Below are 20,963 nucleotides of genomic sequence, written 5' to 3'. Positions count from 1 at the left end.
TTTCTAAATAAAACCCCTTTTCCACAATCAATGGTAGTATTGATTTGAATTCAGTTTCCATAATAAAAGGTGTGGGGAAAGTTTTTATAGAATAGGTGCACTATGACAAATTGAAGGATAAGAAGATGCCCTGGGTACACAATAGAGAGATGAATTTTGCCATATCTATATTGTATGTACTCTGTACAAGAGTATAAGTATTAATAGGTCTCAATATGGATATGCTACCAGTATCTGGCTAGTTGTCAGTCTTTACTCAGAACTGGTGAATATTTTCAGGAAAAGTTCAGTTATTTTTTTTCTGGGTAATATGGTGGTATCACTGAGCTTGGCTGTAAATTTTGTTGGATTGGGAGGTTAAATTGCTACAGAGATATGTTGCTTAAAAGAGCTCTCTGTATCTGGAGGATGGGTTGTTAGTGCTGGTCCCTTGGTATTTGGGGACCCTAAAGTTTTGTACTCCTCCATTTGGCAGAGAATGGAACAGATGTGGGAAAATTCCCAAGGAATATTTCTTTACAAGGAAATTCTTCTAATCTATGTTCACTTCCTTGTAAAGGATAAGCAGGAACCCTAAATCAAATGTCTCCAACTTTTTTAAAATTCCAAAATACTGATTCAAATTCCATTGCTTAAAATTATGGCATTAGTTTCAAACAACTAGGTTCATTAGAAATCTGTCTTCATTAGAAGCTATTCTTGATCCAAAGGCCATGCATGCTGAGGTTAAAAATAATATTCAGAGGTGCTGGATTTGTCAGCACTTTGACTTTAAGATCATCCTTTATTGTCCCCAGAGGATGAATAATGTTTCTGTTGCCAGGTGTGTAAAATGTATTCAATGACTTTCAATCCTCAACAGGAAAAGAAATTGTTTAGAATATAGGCAATATTGTTACCATAAACAATAATTAAATTTGATCTCCTTGGTTCATTTAAAAAATCCAGCCTCTATAGTGTTATTGCAGTTCACTAGTATTTTGATTAAATTCATGAAATGTCAACAAAGGAAAATTGCTAAATTGAAGCTATTCCCACAAAGATCACCTAGCAGAGATTGGGACTCTCAGTCTTAATCTGCATCTGTCTCTAGTTAATCCCTGGATCTTTGTGGTTGAGACCAAAATTCATTTTACTGGAAACATTTTGGTAATTAAAACTGCAGTAAAATAAAAATAAAGTGCAGTAAATATTTAATGTCTGTGGGTAGACAAGCATCAAGAGGGGAGAAGCTCGGAAAAGAGCTGACCGGGGACTGCAGAGACAATGACTCCTAGGCCACCACTCAGCTCTCCATTTCTTGCAATCTCTCTAGTCCAGAAGCTGAGAAATTCTTACAGCTAATTTCTTTTTGTTTAAATTATTTAATGACTTGTTCTCTCACAAACACACTCTGTCGTTCATTGAGTCAAACGGGTTATACAGGTCCCGGTCATGCTTAGTTCTGGTGGTTCGGTTCAGGCAAAAAGTGTCACCTGATCAAGGCACCAGAACCAAACCCTGACCCATTGCAAATGAAAAAATGATCCGGCTACATCACTGATTTGTTTGTCAGAGGAGTTGGAAGGTGATGGAACTGAGTTTTTAAAAAACATTAACATTGTGTTAAATGGTTAATATTCGCTATTAAAAAAACATTTAATGAAAAACTACATAAACTAAAGGGACCACAAACATGGCAATTGTGTTCTTGTTAAATATATTCTTTAAAAAAAGTACAACTTCAGAAGTTCACATAGTCTATGATATATATACTGGTAATGATAATAATTTTTTTAAAGTTTAAAATTTTTTTTCAGTGCCCCACAAAAGCCGAAAAGGAGCCCATTCATTGCCCCAGTCCAGGAGGGCTCGCCCGCACGCATGCGCCTTAGCCAGGGCTGTGGGGCGGAGCCCCCGGAGAGTGGCCGGTCGCTGCGGGCGGAGTCCGTGACGACACAGGCCCCCGCGCCTACTTAAGGCCGGCGCCGCGGCGGTTGCGTCCGGATCGCTCCTGCGGCGGCGGTGCTGGGCGGGGGATCGTCGGAGGCGTCGGCTCCCTCGGAGACTCGGACAGTCGCGATGGCCCGTAAGTGAGGACCCGCGCGCCGCGGCCCCCTCCCGGGCCCCAGGGGCCGCCGCCGCGGCGCCCCGGGCCCCGCCCCGCCCTCGGCCCGGAGGGCTCCGCCCAGCTGCGGCTAGGCCCCGCTCCCCGCTCCCCGCGCCCGACCCCGGCCCCGGCCCCGGCCCCGCTCCCCGCGCCCGGCCCCGCTCCCCGGCTCCGCTCCCCGCGCCCGGCCCCGGCCCCGGCCCCCGCTCCCCGCTCCCCGCGCCCGACCCCGGCCCCGGCCCCGCTCCCCGGTTCTCCGCGCCCGGCCCCGGCCCCGGCCCCGCTCCCCGGCCCCGCTCCCCGCGCCCGGCCCCGGCCCCGCTCCCCGGCCCCGCTCCCGGCCGGCGGAGGCGCGAGCGCGGCGTCCTGGCTCTCCTTCCTCCTGTCAGAGCCCCGGCCCCTGCGGAGGGGCAGGGGCAGGGGCGTGCGCTGAGGATGGGCGCTGCCCACAGCCCGGGGGCGACCCGTAGTTAAGTCTTTGTACAAGTTAAAAATGAGCACCCTTTCCTGTCAGCGTGGATCTCCTGGGCCAATCTGCAATTCATTTACTTAGTCTACAAAAGTATTTAACCCTGACTGCTGCAGTCAGGCTGCATTCGGGGTGCTGGGGTTTGGCCGGATACCTGGGGGTGAGGCTTGTCTGCCATTTATTATTGGGTACTGCTGAACCAGTCGGGTAAATTCCCGGGCCTTAGCAAGGAAGGAAGGAAAGAAGCATTAAGTGCCTGCTGTGCACCAGTAATACAGATCATTTGATTTTCCCAGAGGTAATTGCTATTATTCCCCCCCCTTAAGATTGATCACACTGTGGCAGATGCCAGTTAAGTGACTTACCAACTCCTCCTGATTTCACCAACAAGGCTGCAGTCACAGACCACTATGTTGGGCCTTCATCCTCCCAAGACCATGACACGAGGGAGGTGATGTCATGACCAGTGCTTCATTGGGTTTTTGAGCAGGGGGATGCTGTGCTCCTCCAGAGCCATCCGGATCTAGCAGCCAGTTATGAATCCGGACAACTGGAGGTGGCCCTGGATGCCAGGCAGTCAGGGTGAAGTGGCATGACCAGAGTCACACAGCTAGTTAGTGTCAAGTGTGTCTGTGGCCAGATCAGACTCCTGGCCCCCTGACTCCAAGGCCAGTGCTCTAAACGCTGGGCCATCTAGCCACCCACTGAACCACTTAGCCTTCAGTGAAATGATACATTGACTTCTAAGATTTCTTCCAACCCTAAATCTATGATGCTATGAGCTTGAAATGATTTTAATGATTTGGTTGCAGGCAACTTTAATATTTTTGGTTTAATACTTTATGTGCTGATGTATTTTCATGTCTCTCCTAATCCTGTCATATCTACAAGTCTTGGTTGCCAGTTCAAACTAAAGAATCATTGTGTTAAAACACAGTTGGGGGGGCAGCTAGGTGGCTTAGTGGATAAAGCACCGGCCCTACAGTCAGGAGTACCTGGGTTCAAATCCGGTCTCAGACACTTAATAATTAACTAGCTGTGTGGCCTTGGGCAAGCCACTTTACCCCGTTTGCCTTGCAAAAAAAAAAACACAGTTGGACATATACATACAGCCTTATATCAAATTGTTTGCTGCTTTGAGGAGGGGGAAGGGAAAAGAGTGTGGTAAAAAATGTATTTGCAAAAAAGGATGAATGTTGAAAACTTGTATTTGCATGTAATTGGGGAAAAAAGAGGAAGGGGAAAAGAATCATATATCCTTTAAATAAATCTAATTAAGAATATGGAGGAAGTTAAAAGTATGAGTGCTGTTTATTTTGTAGGTGGAAACCAGCGGGAACTTGCCCGTCAGAAAAACATGAAGAAAACACAGGAGATTAGCAAGGGAAAAAGAAAAGAAGATAGTCTGTCTGCTTCCCAGAGAAAACAGAGGTAAGTTTTTAATGGGGGTTATTAACTGGCTTTTCATTTGAACCTGTTAACTGGAAGCAGAATATATATATGTGTGTGTGTGTGTGTGTGTGTGTGTGTGTGTGTTTAGGTTTTTGCAACGCAAACGGGGTTAAGTGGCTTGCTCAAGGCCACACAGCTAGGTAATTATTAAGTGTCTGAGACCGGATTTGAACCCAGGTACTCCTGACTCCAGGGCCGGTGCTTTATCCACTGCGCCACCTAGCCGCCCCCAGAATATATTTCTTAAAAAAGTTATTAGAAGGGGAGCAGCTAGGTGGCTGTAGGATTAAGAATAGTTCAGTATTTTGCACCCACAAAATGAAATGCCAAACTCTTGCTTTTAGAGAGATGTTTAATAACAAAAAGTCATATACAAAAACAAGGAATACATACTTTCTTAAATGAAACAGAAAAACAATATTAATATAATAAGTAAAATGATTAATGTAATTATCAGTATACAAGAAAAAGATAAAGAAAATATCACCAATTCAGGGGAAGCACCAACTCGATAATCAGTGGCTGGGAAATCCCAAGTGTCAGCCATTGACTCCCGACTGGGAAAGCCCCAGGCAAAGCATCCTTTCCATGGGTGAGATTCTGAAGAGGGAAGCTTAGCTGGGGATTATTGTAGGGTCTTAGACAAAGAAGGCATTCCACCAGGGAACCAGGATACAGTTCAATTAATTGACATGAATTATTAAGGCTATGTTCTCAGGAATTTGGTATGAACATCACTATCTGGAGCAAAACATCCTTGTTTTGAAATAGGCTCTGAGCAGATAGCTAGTTCTCAGAGTCCAACATGGTCCAAGAATGGCTAGTTCCTGGAGTTCAAGAGCTAACACAGATGGTGAGGTTTATTATCTTTCAGTGACACAGTGTAATAGAGCACCAGTCCTGGAGTTGGCTGTGTGATTGGGCAAGTCATTTAACTAACTCATGGCCTTGCAAAAATCCAAAAAAGAAAAAGTGATTAGAAGGAAATGAAAAATGAATTTATCATATCCCTTCATCTGAACTATATGGATGGACTCTTAATATATATAGGAAACCCCAGGTCCAGTCCTTTTTCATTATAGATCCTTCATGACTACCTTATCCATTTGGAATATAGAAAGACTACAGGAGGTACTTTTTTAAATAGAATTTTTTTTTGTTTTATGGATAAGGGGGACAAGTGGAGTGACTGATTTTGTCCATGGTTACACACTCTGAGTGTGTCTGAGGTCATGTTTTTTAACTTGGGTCCTTGGATCCCTGACTCCAGAGTCAGTGCTGTAGTCACTGCAACCAATCCAGCTATCTCAATGAAATTTTGTTAATACCTATTTTCTAACACTTAAATTTCCTTTTGCATTTCCTTCCCTCTTTCCCATCTCAGCAGTCTTCCCTTGAAATAATTTTTTTTTTTTAGATTTTTGCAAGGCAAATGAGGTTAAGTGGCTTGCCCAAGACCACACACCTAGGTAATTATTAAGTGTCTGAGGCTGGACTTGAACTCAGGTACTCCTGACTCCAGGGCAGGCACTCTATGCATTGCCACCTAGCCTCCTGGAAATAATTTTTTTTAGGTTTTTTTTTTTTTTTGCAAGGCCACACAGCTAGGTAATTATTAAGTGTCTGAGACCAGATTTGAACCCAGGTACTCCTGACTCCAGGGCCGGTGCTTTATCCACTGTGCCACCTGGCGCCCCTGGAAATAATTTTTAAAGAGAGGAGTAAGAAAAAAAATCAGCAAAACTTATCAAAACAATTGATACAGGAGAAGGGAGGGAAAAGAAATAGAAAAATGTGAAACTAAAAACCTTAGAAAAAAATGTTGAAAAATCCTTTACATGGAATTGGAAAAAAAATTAAATAGAAATTTTAAAAAATGATAATATAGGCATTGTTCCACATTAAAATAACTGCAAAGGAGTAAGGGAGGTATCTTCTCTTTAGAACCAAGCTTCCTCTTTATAATTTTACTATTTTTCATATTTTTGATGGTGGTTCATTTGTTGTTTTTAGTTATTGTGCATATTGGTTTCTAGCTCTATTTTGCATTACAATTCTAGTAAGTCTATGTTCTCTCTATGTATTTTTCTTATAACATAGTAATTATTCCATTAGGTTTGTGCATCACAGTTTGTTTAAGCATTTTCCAGTTAATAGACATATAATTTCAGTTCTTTGCTACCATAAGGACTCTTCTAATAAAATTAGCAAAAATGACTGCACTGATTGGATATTTTAACCTAAGTAGCTCAATCCTTTTTTATGTTAAAGGTAACAAACTATTCTGCAGGCAGTTGTCTGAACTTCAAACATCAACAGTTAAGTGCCCATGAGAGTTGATGAATGTTAGGGTATCTCTCCAATGACTTAAAAATTTGTTTTAAATTATCTGTGTCTAAGTAATGGATAGAAAAAGGAGTGATCAGAATTAGGATTAAGATGGTTGGGAAAGATTTACTAACAATTAGAAGGTGAAGTTGGAGAATTTTTAGGCAAAAGCTGAATTGGAGCACTTTGTCAGTTAAGCCCGGTTCTTTTTTTGGGGGAGGGTCCCTTCTCATTCAAAAATTCTATGATTGTGTAATGTTGGCAACAACTTGTGTTGTATGTAGCATGGAGCCATTGGTTTAGCCAATAAAACCTTTTAATCATGTGATATTTCATTTGTATTTTAAGAAACTGACACTGAGTTTCTCATTAGTGCAGGCTATATGAAGATAGATGGAAGTTTAAGGACTTAAGCAAAACAAGTTAATAAGCTAGGTATATTGAGAATATAATACATCCCTGCCCATAGAAAGCTTAAAGTCAACTAAAAGATTAATAAATAAAACAATGAAGAGCTTATATGAAAACTAAATTTTCATTTAAAGCTGATTGGAAAATGCATTAACTTTAGTAAAGATTACAATGTTGACTTGTTGGATTCATTGTCCTCTTCAGAACTCTCTATATCTGGATCTCATGGCTGCTATTTGATGTTTATAGAGGCTGTCAATTATATTCTGGCTAACATTCTTTTTAAATTTTTTTTTTTATTTAAGGCAATGGGGTTAAGAGTGACTTGCCCAAGGTCACACAGCTAGGTATTTGTGTTTGAGGCTGGATTTGAACTCAGGTCCTCCTGACTCCAGGACTGGTGCTCTATCTACTGTGCCACCTAGCTGCCCTTCAGCTTCACCTTCTTGTCTTATGTCACCACTTGCTCAGTTACCCCCTTTTGTCATCATACTTTTGGGTTCTTTTTGCATTTGGGAGAGTTCACCTATCTTACTAGATTCTTTTATGAACATAAGAATGTTCCTGAAATCAACCTGAGGGGTGGCTAGGTGGCGCAGTGGATAGAGCACCAGTCCTGGAGTCAGGAGGACCTGGGTTCAAATCCGGTCTCAGACACTTAATAATTACCCAGCTGTGTGGCCTTGGCAAGCCACTTAACCCCATTTGCCTTGCAAAAAACCTAAAAAAAAAAAACCCCTGAAAAAATAAAGGATATGTTACAAAATATTTTGAATTAACAAATTTAGCTTGGGCTTAGGTTCTTAAAAAATATGAGTTGTTCATGAATGATGAGATTAAGCTTCTAAAAGTGAAATTAAAAAAGGAGATAATTTTCTAAGGACATTTCAGCATAGCAAAATCCAATAAAAATTATGGTTGCATTAACAAAGCAGTATATTTCCAGTTCCCATCTGTAACTCCTTACAAACAAAGGGGGAAAATGGGAAATGTAATTGGTTGTTAGTACTTGTTCAGATACCTCAAAACATTTTAAAGCAGTTAATGTTTTTGTTTTTATAGGGATTCTGAAATAATGCAACAAAAGCAGAAGGCTGCTAATGAGAAGAAATCTCTGCAGACAGGTGAAAAATGATCCACAGTAATTCGAAGAACCAGGTGGATTAAAGGATCTGAAATCAAGAGTTTGTAGAATGACCAGCCATTAAATATCTAACAATTTATCATATCTTTAGACTTGTTTACTTGCTACTTATTTCTTTTTAGTTCGTGATAACTTAAGCTGCATGGTATAGAATAGGTTTTAAGAAATCTGAACCATTATTCGTGATTCATGCATATTATAAAAGTGCTAGAAATTAATGAATCTCCCTGTAGTTTATTATCTAGAATTATATAGATAAGTAGTTTGATACCAGAAGTTAATTCATCCTTTCTGTAGTTATTCATGTTATATTAGCTTTTGTTTAAAGTAAATCATTTAAACTCTTTACTATTGGATTTATAAAGTTTTCATGTAACTTTTTAGAGCATGTTTTGCATGAAATATTTAGATATTATACCTATCTGATTAGTAAACAAACATGTTTTAACAGCAATCTAAATTGGCATTTTTATATTTCCATTTAACTTAAAAATCGTGATGGTATACTGACTACCATCTTTCAATCCAGCATTGACCTTGTCTATAAAAATATTACAGGAGAGAGCGGAAGCAGATACTTGAAAGATTTCAGCATTTATACAATATAAATATAATTCTAGAGGGAGAAAAAAGGAAAAATGCTAGACATGCCCTTCATTTTACAAATGAAGAAACTGAGGCCCAAGACACAAAATTGAATCTTTTGGGATTTTTTTAAGAGTTTTTTTTTGCCAAGGCAATGGGGTTAAGTGACTTGCCCAAGGCCACACAGCTGGGTAATTATTAAGGTGTCTGAGGCCGGATTTGAACTCAGGTACTCCTGACTCCAGGGCTGGTGCTCTATCCACTGTGCACCTAATTGCCCCTCTTCTGTATTTTTTTTTTTAACTATTTTTGATTTCACCTATGTAGGGGTAGGGAACTCTACTGATGCAATCAACACCTGTACTGCAATTTATAATTTGATTTGCTTGAAGCACTAAGAACTTAGAAGTGTATGTCCAGAGTCACAAAATCTTAGTGGAGGAGGAGGAGGATCTTGAACCCAGGTTATCTTATTTCAAGGGCAGCTAGGTGAGGCAGTGGATAGAGCCTTGGAGTCTGAAGGATGGGAGTTTGAGTCCAGCCTCAGATACCTGACACTAGCCGCATGACCTTGGGCAAGTCACTTAACCCTGATCACATCCAGGGCTAACTCCAGTCATCCTGATATCTGGCTACTGGACCCAAATGGCTCTGGAGGGGAAAATGAGGCTGGTAACTTAGTATAGCACCCCCCCTCACTCATAAAGGGAAGGAAATTGGCATGTCTTAAGATAGCTAGAGTTGCTAGAAGAATGGTCAGGCAATAAACATGTCAGTATATGAGGGGAGTGGAGGTACAGGGTGATTGAATTATAGAGTCAAGGGCAAATTGCAAAGATCAAAAGGGGCAGTCCCATACAATCAAGAGAGAAAGTAAAATAACAAATATAAACCATAAACATCTGGGTGCATCTGATGTCTTGGTATCTCAATAACCAAGGTTTTCAGGAAACTGGTATGTAGCTTATTTTCCAATAAAAATTTTTCTCAACACAAATTTCAGGTCAAAACATAACCAATTGTCATACAAAGATCTTGGTTTACAAATAGAAAATTTAAACAAATTTTATATAATCCAGTTTTAAGAGTCCTGGGAGCCTGAAGCTAGCAACAGCTGCCAATGTTAGTCTATCCAGCTATTAGAATTAAGATTGTGTTAAGTACATATATATATTTTTCCTTTATATTGATTACCCAACTTGATTATAGGAATTTACCACAAGGACCAAAGACAGAAGACAACTATCTTTTTCGTTTAGATATTAGTTTCAAAGTAAGGTAAAGTGGATGACTAAATGCCTTCAGTCAGATTTTTAAGTCTTCCAGGTGAGACATTTCCAAATAAGCCTGCCACTCACAAATATCCATGAATCCCCATTGGGCTGATGGGTCTCATAACCTAAATTTTCTTTCAAACTCAGAAGGCCAAATTTTCAGTCTCATGATTCCTTAATAGCAATTTCCTACAATCAAAAGATTTAACTTAAAACTTTATAATCTAAAGGATCAGAATATGGTGACCATGATCTTTCAGTGGCAACAATATTACAAAAGGACGTCACCACTCAATTTGTTGCACAAAGTGGTGGTGGTGGTGGGGGGATGGTGGTTGGGAACTATAGAAGAACCAGGAAGGATATTAGCTAAAAATAGTCCTGTCCAAGAGGAGCAAAAGTTTTAGATGCCCAGAAAGGCTGTGGGGAAGGACTTTTTAATTTCTGGTTATTGCTTTCAGGATTTTTGAGAAGGCATATTGTTTTTTTCCAATGTCCTGGTTTTTGCAATAAAACAAATACTGGGGAGGCTAGGTGGTGCAGTGGTTAGAGCACCTGCCCTGGAGTCAGGTGTACCTGGGTTCAAATCTGGTCTCAAGACACTTAATACCTAGCTATGTGGCCTTGGGCAAGCCGCTTAACCCCATTTGCCTTGCAAAAACCTAAAAAAAAAAATAAACAAATACTTATTATTTGATCCTCAAACTTCCTCCTAGTGACAAGATTTAGGGAATATTTTGTCCTTTTTTTGCTTGATCAAAGAGTAGGCACTTTTTTTTTTTACTTGCAAATGGAGTTAAGCGGCTTGCCCAAGGCCACAAAGCTAGGTAATTATTAAGTGTCTGAGAGCAGATATGAACCCAGGTACTCCTGACTCCAGGACCTGTGCTTTATCCACTGCCACCTAGCTGCCCCCGTGTATACACATTTTTATTGCCATTTGGGCATAATTCCAAATTGCTCTTCAGAAAGGTTGGCAAGGCAATGGGGTTAAGCGGCTTGCCTAAGGCCACACAGCTAGGTAATTATTACATGTCTGAGGCTGGATTTGAACTCCTGACTCCAGGGCCAGTGCTCTAACCACTCTGAATCAACAACCTTAGTGGACTTGCTCATTCCATCAGTGAAACAATCAGACACAATTTTTGGGATATCTGCGAAGGAGAATACCATCTGTATCCAGAGAAAGAATTGTGAAGTTTGAACAAACACCAAAGAGTATTACCTTAAATTTTAAAAACCCCTGTTATTCTCTTAAATTTTATTTTATTTTTTCATTAAGGATATGATTTCTCATCACATTCAACTTAAATCAATGTATACCATGGAAACAATGTAAAAACTAACAGACTGCTTTTCATGGGGGAGGGGGTGAGGGGATGGAAGCGAGATTTGAGGAAAAATTGTAAAATTCAAAATAAATAAAAAATAAAAAAAAGGTTGGATCAGTTCACAGCTTCACCAACAATGTGCTAGTGTCCCAGATTTCACACATCCTTCCAACATTGATCATTTTCCTTTCTGGTCATATTGGCCAATCTGAGAAGTGTGAGTTGGTACCTCAGAGATGTTTTAATTTGCATTTGCATCAGTAATGATTAAGAGCAATTTTTCATGATATTGGATAGCTTTGATTTCCTCATCTGTAAATTGCCTTTTTTTATATCTTTTGGCCATTTGTTAATTGAGGAATGGTTGTTTTTTTTTATAAATCTGACTCAGTTCTCTATATATTTTAGAAATGAGTCCTTTGTCAGAAACATTATTTGTGAAAAAGTGTTTACCAATTTACATTTCTTTTGATCTTGTTTACAGTGGTTTTATTTGTAGAAAAGCTTTTTAATTTAATCAAATTATCTAGTTTTTTTAATGATCTCTATCATTAAAACTGCTTCCCTTTCCATAGATCTGACAGGTTAAACTATTCCTTGATCTAGTTTGCTTATCAAGTTGTCTTTTATGTCTAAATCCTTATACTCATTTTGATCTTGGCTTGGTAAGGGTTGTGAGATGTGGGGCTAATCCAAGTTTCTGCCATACTAACTATTTTCCCAATAGTTTTTATTGAAGTGAAAGTTCTTAACCCAGAAGCTAGACTCTCTAGGTTTATCAAAAAAAAGCAAACCTATTTCTTTAAAACTATGTTCCTCTACTGCTATATGTGACTGAATTAATAGAAAGAGAACTATCACTATATGATTTATAAATATTATCCTCTTTGATTCTCACAACCCTTATTAGGTAAATATTAGACTTTTTTTAGAATTGTGAAAACAGAGTAAGTCACTTGCCTATGAGGTACACAGATGAAATGTTGGGCATAGCATTCACATCCAGGTTTCCTCAAGTTCAATCATCTGTTATACCACATTGCTCCCCCTCCAAAAAAATTACAAATAACCAAAAAGCAAATAGTTACATTTCAACCTAAAAAGGTTGAACATTTTATTCCCAGTGCTAACATATAATTGGAATGGGTAGATTGGAACAATACCATGAATGGGAAACAACAGAAATACATGGTATGGCTGAGATATTAAACATTTGAAGAATATACAAATCTGGGAGAATCTCTATAGAAGACCTAAAAAGATAAGTAGCTGAAAAAATCAAGGGAGAAAATAATTGAGACATTAAATTCACTAAGGTAAAAAATGCCAAGTAAATTGACAGAAATTGTACTAACAACACAGAAAATAACAAATTGTCTTCAAATGAATACAAAGTGCAAAAAGCATCCGGAAGTTAATCTTTCAAGATAGTCCAGAAATGCTGTTCAGTGAAGTAAATGAAGGCAAATAACTGGAGGGATCTGCCAATAAAAAAAATTACACTTAAATTTAGTCTCAATGATATAACCAAGGGAGGTGGGGTTCTTCATAGAATTAGACAAAACAGGAGACATCCCTGGGATAGAACCCTGCCTGGAGTCATTGTCTAGGTTTAACTCCCACTTCTAAAGCTACCTTTGTAACCTTGGGCATTCCTCCTTCCCCATGATAAGTGACAAATTCCTGGTCAGGATCCTGAATGTGTAACTATATGCACTCATTGTATTGGGTGTTTTTGCTTAACTGGTTTTGTTAAAATGAAAGGTTTGGTCTGGGGAGGTTAAAAGTTGGAAAAAGAACAGCCTTTTTCTAGAAAGGACTAATGGAAAGATGAAGCAGTCAATAAATTATATTTTTTTCCTTAAAATATGTGGTTAATAGGATAAGAAGGAAAACATTTGACTAGTGTTGCCAATGGGATTTGGGATTGTCAATTAAAGATAGAAATCTTTGAAGGTTACTGAAAAATGAAAGAATTCACATGCCCCCTGTGATTTTAAAACTACTCAGGATTCATTACAAATTATTATAAAGTATACAGGTTGAAACTTTTCTCCTTCCAGAGAAGCAACAGGCACTTTAGGACAGGGTGAAATTTGACTTGAGTGAGAGAGAGACAGAGTGTGTGAGCACAGCCTGGAAATGTGGCATAGGGGCCCTTGGTGAGAGCACATGGCCTAGGAAGGAAAAAGAGAAAGCCATCCTGCAGGATAGAAGGCAAGAGTCAAGGAGACCTTAAAAAAAAAAAAGTCAAGGAGAAGCAAGGCTTCCTCTTAAACACACTTCTGAAGTAGGGTGGTGCTTGGGGAGTGGTCTCGTTCCTGGACCAGGTATTCTCCAATGGGAGTCAACATACTGGTCCTTCATGTCCCAAGGTGAGTGATCTCTAAGTTCAACATGTCATTTCCTGTCACAATAGCTTCAATGGGAAATGGAAACTAGTAAAGGGGGACGGGAGACGGGAAATAAACAACGGGGGTCAGTTTACATCTCAGGAGCAAACAGCCTTCCACAGTTAACAAAATTTAACAGCATAATTTAATGCTGTTTCTAATTATAAATTTCCTATATTCACAATTCCCTGCATCACCAGGGAAAAGCAATCTGAAATTTTTCAGAGAAAGTAACTAAAATGTCTGTACCTTTTGGCCCAGAGATTCTAGACATATACCCCAATGTACATCAAAACACTTAAATTATCACCATAAAAGGTGCCTAATTGTGGAAATAAAATGGATGCCATCAATTGAAGAATGGTTAAACATATTGTTGAACATGAATGTAATGGAATATTAACTGCACTGTGAGAAATGAACAAGATGAATACAGAGGTGCATAAGGATACTTTTGTGAATTGATGAAAAGTTAAGTAGATTTAAGAAAATATACATGACAATGTAAATGGAAAAAAATGAGACAAGATAGAATGCTACACAATTATAATGACCAAAATTGGTTCCAAGAAGATATATATGACAAGGCATTTCATCCAATATCTTTGTAGAAATGGGGGACTATTGGTATGCAATATTGTATGTAACATGTCTTTTTTGATATGTTGAAGTTTGCTAAATTGTGTGTTCCTCTTTGTTATGAGAGATGCTCTCTGAAAGTGACTGGGTGAGGGATAAATTAGAAAATGTAAGTTCCTATAAAAAGATATGATGTAATATTTTAAAAAATATGTCTAAGAAACATGAACTTCAATTTATGATGGATCTTGCCCCAGATTACAGAGGTCACAATCTGTATAACTTGAACAAATCTTAAATTTCTTCATATATCAAATGAGATTGGTTTAGAATGTCTTTGAAGTTCTTAAAGCTGTTCTAGACCTGTGATCTTATGAGCAGCTCCTCATCTAAGCAAACATGGCTTAAACAATTCCTTTCCTTTGTGATGTCTGCTCCAACAGAAAAACCAGTTAGCTGAGCCAGTAAGTCTTTGTTCAAAGTTCCTCTGATACCCAAAAACTTATTTGGAGTGATCCAGTTTGGAGGATAGACTCCTGTACCTAAGGGAATATGCTGCTTTGAAACTTTTAAAACATTTTAATAGCAACTGTTTCTGTTGGTATGAAAAGCAGCAAATATAACTACCCAAGATTAGTTGTAACCAGGAGAATCCCACACATGTCCCATTAAATATCTAATAAAGAACCTAACTAAAGCAATTACAAATTGTAGAAATAGAAGCTCCTCCTTCATTCAGTCCAAATCTACACAAAAAGGCAGCCTGATACATTGGAAACAAACTTCAGCTCTGAAGCCAGCCAGTGCTCTTTAAAATCCTTTATTTGGTCCTTGATAAGCAACATCCTCAAATCCTTTCCAATCTTTTTACTCCCTGTTCTGTTACTCAACTCATGCTCTTTGAATCAGTGGCACTCGCTCTTGGCTGTTCCTTGAGCAAGAAATTCCATATTTCCACTCCAGGAATTTTTTTCTCTGGCTGTCTCAGGCCTGGAATTCTCTCCTCAAGAGAGAGGAGAGGGGAAAGTCTCAGCTAAAATCACATCTACAGAAAGCTTTTCCCAATCCTTCTCAATTCTAGTGCCTTTATTTCCAATTCTTCAGGTTCTGAATATAATTTGCTTATACATTTTTGTTTGCTTATTGTCACCAGTGGATTGTGAGTTTCTGGAGGGCAAAGACTGTTTTTTGAGCCTCTCTTTGTATACCCAGAACTTAGCATGGTGTCTGGCACATAAGTCATCTGACAAACTGGCAGAAAAGGAAGGAGTAGTATTTGTGATTCTTAGAAATGTGACTAAGGGAATATTTTGCAGGCCTGGGAAAGGGATAATATATTTTGTGTGAAGAAAAACTGACATATTTGTACTCTAGAGTTTATGATGGGCAAGAATATATTTTGACTGGAGTCAGATTTTACAGGGATCTAAATGTGGTTGTTTGAATTTGATTCTAGATTCTATAACAAGGAACCATGGGAGTTTCTAGAAATGGTCAGACACAAGAGTATCATATTTTCAATTATGTGGAGGATGGATAGGACTGAGAGATCAAGGTGGCGAGTAACCATGGAATCTGCTGTCAAGGGGTGATGAAAGCCAGAGGTCTTAGGATAATAGAAGATAATAGATAATTTTAAGATTCAACAACTGTTTGAAAATTGGGGAAGGGGTGAGAGAGTAGTTAGAAGATGAAAACAGAAGAATGTAACTCCAAGCTAGATGTCGTGAAATTTAAAGGTTGAGAAAGCTGAGAAAGAGAATTTTGGTCAAGCTGAGTCTGAAATAACTGACAAGGTGTTGAGTCAGGTCCCTTTCCTCTTCATGACCCCAGTTGGGGCTTTCTTGGTAGAGTGGTTTGCCATTTCCTTTTCCAGCTCATCTTTTTTTTTTTTAAGGTTTTTGCAAGGCAAACGGGGTTAAGTGGCTTGCCCAAGGCCACACAGCTAGGTAGTTATTAAGTGTCTGAGACCAGATCCAGCTCATCTTCTAGATGAAAAAAGAGGCCAAAAAAGTTGACTTGCAGTGTCTGAAGCTGGATTTGAACTCAAGATGTGTTCCTGATTCTAAACTCATTGGTTCACCCAGCTGCCCTCCTGGAGTTCCCAAAAAAGATTACCGAAGTGCTATGGCTGTGTTGTGTTTGCAGAGCAAGAGGGCCCTGGAATGTCGATCCTACAGCAAAAATTGCAATTATATGCATGAAGGTGACAACTAGGCATGGAACCGGATGAGAGCAGCAGGATGGTATCTGAGGGAGAAGAGAATAGGCCCCGGGAGAGAGCCCAGATACACCCACTGTGTGAGAAAAGATGAGTAATCCGGCCAAGAGGAAAAAAAGCAAAGGTCTGAGAGTTAAATAGCGAGGAGGGAGCAGTCCCAACCCAGGAAGAATTCACGAGCAGACGGACCGCCCTACGCTGTACGGATGCAGATCGGGGAAAAGCTTTTGGATGTGGCTGTTAAGAGGCCTTTGGGATGCCGGGAGAGCAGTCTTCTCTGATCTGGAGGCCAGCTTGCACGCGGCAAGTGGAGGCAATGCTAGGTGGGGTTTCCCCTGGCATTTTGGCTGTCGGGGCTGAAGCGAGGTGATGCATGCACGAGGATGCACGGCCGGGCCGAGGGTGCTCCGAGGCGGCTCCAACACAAGAAAGGAGGCGAGGTCGGCTGGCCCCGGGCCGGGGGTGGCAGCTCGCCGCGGCCTAACCCCGTCCCTTCCCGGCCCCTCCCCTTCCCACCCCGCCGCCGCCCTCGGTAGCCAGCACTTCCGCTTCCGGCGGCCGGAAGTGGCGTGTTGGGGGCGCGCCGCCTCTCCCCTTTTCTCCCGACAGCCTTCGGGAGGAGAGGAAACTGTCACGGCCGAGGGGCCCGGAGGCGGGGCCGCGCGCCGCCGTGGAGCCTGCGCCGCCCCCGGCTGCCTGCCCTCGCCATGGCTGCCTTAGGCGGCGGCGTCCGGGAGCACGAGGAGCCGGTATTGTTCCACAGAGGTGCCGGCCAGGTAAGGGAGCCCCGGGGAAACGGAGGCCGAGGCCGCGGGCTGCCCGCCGCCACCATCTTCCCACCCGGGGCCGCCGCCGTGCGGGGAGGCGGCCGGAGCCGGGCTTCCCTCGGGCCCCCTCCCGGGGAGCGCACTCTGCGCGCCGGGGGCCCCTCCGGACCCCGCGGGCGGAGCGACCCCTCTGCAGGCGCCAGGAGCGCCCTCAACTCCCCCGGCCCGAGGGGCGCCCGGGACCGCCCCACCGCCCCTCGGCCCGGGCCTTCCCGCCGGCGCCCTCCAGGCCTCATCTCGGCCGAAGCACTGTGGGGTCAAGGGGCTCGCCCAAGGCCACGCAGCTAGGGCATTATTAAGTGTCTGAGGTCGGATTTGAACCCAGGTCCTCCTGACTCCAGGGACCACCTAGTCGCCCCCTCCTCACAAGACTTAGCTGAAATTCCTTTTCTGCAAGAGACACCCCCCCAGTCTCCTTTGTACGACCCTCTCCCATTTACCCCTTTCATGCCTAGTTCTTTCTGCCCTTTAGAAAGTGAGCCCTGAGGACCTGAACCGTTTTTGCCCTCCAGTGTTATAATTCCCCCCACCCCCAACCCTTACCTGCTGTGTGTTTCCTTATCTAACACCTTGAAGCTCAAAAAATGCTTTTGGATTGCAAATGCTGCTTTCTTAGAGAAGATCCTTCTTGCTCAGTCTGGCATATTTGCTTGGACGTTTCTTTTTTAGTGGGTTGTATTTTTTTTTTGCAAGGCAATAGGGTCAAGTGATTTGTCCAAGGTCGCACAATTAGTAAGTATTAAGTGTCAGAGGCCAAATTTGAATTCAGGTTGGAAGAGACAAATTTGAGGATTCTGACCAGCTGGAAATCTTATGATCCTAGAAACCTGTTGCTTAGCCATCGCTTACAGATAATAAATTGGTTATTATATGTGATTGTTTTGTGTTGGAGGCAAGTTCCAGAAAAAAAGTAACTATTTTCCAAGTATTTTCTGAGATAGCATCATAGCTTTAAAGCTGGAGGGAACTTTAGGGATCATCTACTGGCTTCCTACCGAAACTTATTTTCTTACCCTCATTATTAATACAGGGGAGGAAAGAAACCTAACTTCCCCAATGTCCCCAGTACAAGAGGGCTAGATTTTGAACCTAGGTCCTTCCAATTACAAAAATTAATTATGTTTCACTTCTCTGAAAGTCAAATACCTTCCCTTGATCTTTACTGCTTCTTCAAACTATTCTCCTATTATATACTCTGATACTGACTATGGAAATTTCCTCTTCACTCATTTCTTCAACCCCTTGGACTTCAGTTTCTCCTACCACTGCTCTCAGGAAACTTCCTTCTCCAAGATTTATAATCACTTATCACTAAATCCAGTGGTCAATTTTTGCATTCTTTACGAAGCTGCAATATCTAATGCTGTACATCACTTTATTATTCTTGATTTTTTTCTTCTTTCTTGTTAACCTTTCAATCCTTTTTTTTTTTTTTTTAATTTTTGCTAGGCAGTGGGGTTAAGTGATTTGTCCAAGATCACAGTTAGGAAATTATTAAATATCTGAGGCCAGAATTGAACTCAGGTCCTCCTGACTCCAGGGCTGTTGCTCTATCCACGTGCCACCTAGCTGCCCTTCAGTCTTTTTTTTTTTTAATAAATATTTTGTTTTTCAATTATATCCAATAGTGGTTTCTACCAATGTTTTTTTTTTTTTGCAAAGTTTTGAATTTTTCAATTTTCCCCCATCCCCCCAAAAGAAGGCAATCTGATAGTGTTTACATTGTTTCCATGATATGCATAGAACAGTATTGAATGTGTTGAGAAAAAATAAATCCTTAAGGAAGAAAGAACTAGGGATAGCAAAATTACAATACTTAAGACAACTTATTTTTTTTTTTAAATTGAAGATGATAATCTTTGGTCTTCATTCAAACTCCAGGGATCTTTCTCTGGATATTAATAGTATTCTCTATCACAGATCTCCCCAAATTGTACTCTTAAAATGAGTAAATCCATCATGGATGATCATCATTGCATGTTGTTAAGGTGGACAATGAATGGTTCCACTCATCTCATTCAGTATTAATTCATGAAATCCCATCCCTCCCGATTTCTAATAGAATAATTGTGTTGGACATTTCCAGTTCTTTGCCAAACAGAGCTGCATATGCATAGATCAGTATTGAATGTAATGAGAAAAAAAAAACATCCTTGCAGAAAAAAATAAAATATTAGAGATAAGCAAAATTATGTAGTACATAAGACAACCTTTTTCTTAAAAAATTGAAGGTAATAGTCTTTCCTCTTTGTTTAGACTCCACGGTTCTTTCTCTGGATATAGATGGTATTCTCTATCACAGATACCCTTGAATTGTCCCTGATTATTGCACTGATGGAATAATCAAGTCCATTAAGGTTGATCATCACCCCCATGTTGCTGTTGGGGTGTACAGTGTTCTGGTTCTGCTTATCTCACTCAACATCAGTTCATGCAAGTCTTTCCAAGTTTTTCTGAAATTCCATCCCTCCTGGTTTCTTATAAAACAAGTGTTCATCACATACATATGCCACAATTTGTTTAGCCATTCTCCAATTTATGGATGTTCCCTCAATTTCTTTCTTATTAATTTTTTTTTAATTTCAGCAATGGGGTTATGTGACTTGCCCAAGGTCGCACAGCCAGGCAATTATTAAGTGTCTGAGGCTGGATTTGAATTCAGGTCTTTCTGACTCCAGGGCCTGTGCTCAATCTACTACACCATCTAGCTGCCCCATGACCCCTCGATTTCTAATTCTTTGTCACTACAAACAGTTGCTATGAATATTTTTGTACATATGAGGTTTTTACCCTTTTTCATGATCCCGTCAGGATATAGATCCAGTAGTTAGCTTTAAAATCTTGATTCTGCCATCTTTTTAAAGCTTTCTTTCATCCTTATCTCCTTCACAGTTTCTCTACCTTCTTCCTGGGCTTTCATTTAAATTCAGCAAGCAGTTATCAAATATCTGAAATGTGCCTGGTCTTTATGCTGATCCCTGAGAATACAGAGGCAGCAAACCCAAGCAGTTTTTGCCCTTGAGATTTTGTATTCTCCTGGGAGGAAATAATTTGTACATAGAAAAAAGTAAATACAACATTGAACTAAACTGAATACATATTGTAATCTGGTCAGGACAGAGTACAACTGTGCTCTACCATTTACCTGGAGCTATACTGCTAAGGTCCTGTTAGTTTTTTTTTTTTGGCTGTCAGATCACACAATTGAAGAAAATTAAACTTTTAAGTTTTCTACTAACATTTTCAGATCTTTTTTACATGCTTTTTTACTGCTTTCTAGCCATACCTACTCTAATTTATATCTGCGAAGTGGTGGGGGTTTTTAAAATCCAAGTATAAAGGGGTTAGGTGGATAGAGCACTGGGCCTTGAGTCAGGAATACCTGAGTTCAAATCTGACTTCAGACACTTAATAACTACCTAGCTGTGTGGCCTTGGGCAAGTCACTTAACCCCATTGCCTTGCAAAAACTAAAACAAAGAAACAAACAAATAAATAAATAAAACCCCAAGTATAAGGCTATAAATTTGTCCTTGCTACATTTCCTTTTGATTTGACCTTCCAGGCTATTTTTGAATCCAGATTCTGTTATCCACTACTCCTGAATTTGAGACATTTGAAAAATATCCTGTGCCATCTAGTATTTTGTCTAAATCATTGTAAATGTTACTTCAGACCCATCACAAATTTGAGCAACAGTCCTCTGTAGACTTCCCAGGTTGATATTGAACCATTAACAACTACACTAAGATATTCAACAAGTTCTAAATCTAATTGTATTAATATCCACAAAATTAGTATAAAAGGCTTAGTAGAGAATTCTGTGCTCTGTCTCCTGACTTTCCTGGCTTTCTTCAAGTA

The 20,963-nt window shown here is 40.4% G+C and overlaps 1 protein-coding gene and 1 long non-coding RNA gene across 4 annotated transcripts in view; both read left to right on the top strand.

Moving 5' to 3' along the window:
* The first annotated feature begins 1,932 nt into the window (after positions 1-1,932).
* On the top strand, positions 1,933-7,977 carry LOC141498087 (uncharacterized). Its single transcript, XR_012471551.1, has 3 exons — positions 1,933-2,068; positions 3,881-3,989; positions 7,812-7,977. It is a non-coding gene; the product is annotated as an uncharacterized LOC141498087 (long non-coding RNA).
* An 8,893-nt stretch (positions 7,978-16,870) lies between these two features.
* Positions 16,871-20,963, top strand: part of LOC141501489 (survival motor neuron protein-like) — a 42,042-nt gene continuing 37,949 nt past the window's right edge. For all 3 annotated transcript variants that reach the window (XM_074205460.1, XM_074205462.1, XM_074205461.1), the window contains exon 1: positions 16,871-17,052. In XM_074205460.1, the coding sequence (XP_074061561.1) occupies positions 16,984-17,052 (69 nt within the window). In that variant the 5' untranslated portion in view covers positions 16,871-16,983. The remainder of the gene's footprint in view (positions 17,053-20,963) is intronic.

Source organism: Macrotis lagotis, chromosome X, assembly GCF_037893015.1.
Source record: "Macrotis lagotis isolate mMagLag1 chromosome X, bilby.v1.9.chrom.fasta, whole genome shotgun sequence".
In the NCBI taxonomy this organism is placed as follows: domain Eukaryota; kingdom Metazoa; phylum Chordata; class Mammalia; order Peramelemorphia; family Peramelidae; genus Macrotis; species Macrotis lagotis.
Note: the sequence above shows the minus strand (reverse complement) of the source record. Positions and strands in the feature narration are given on the sequence as shown.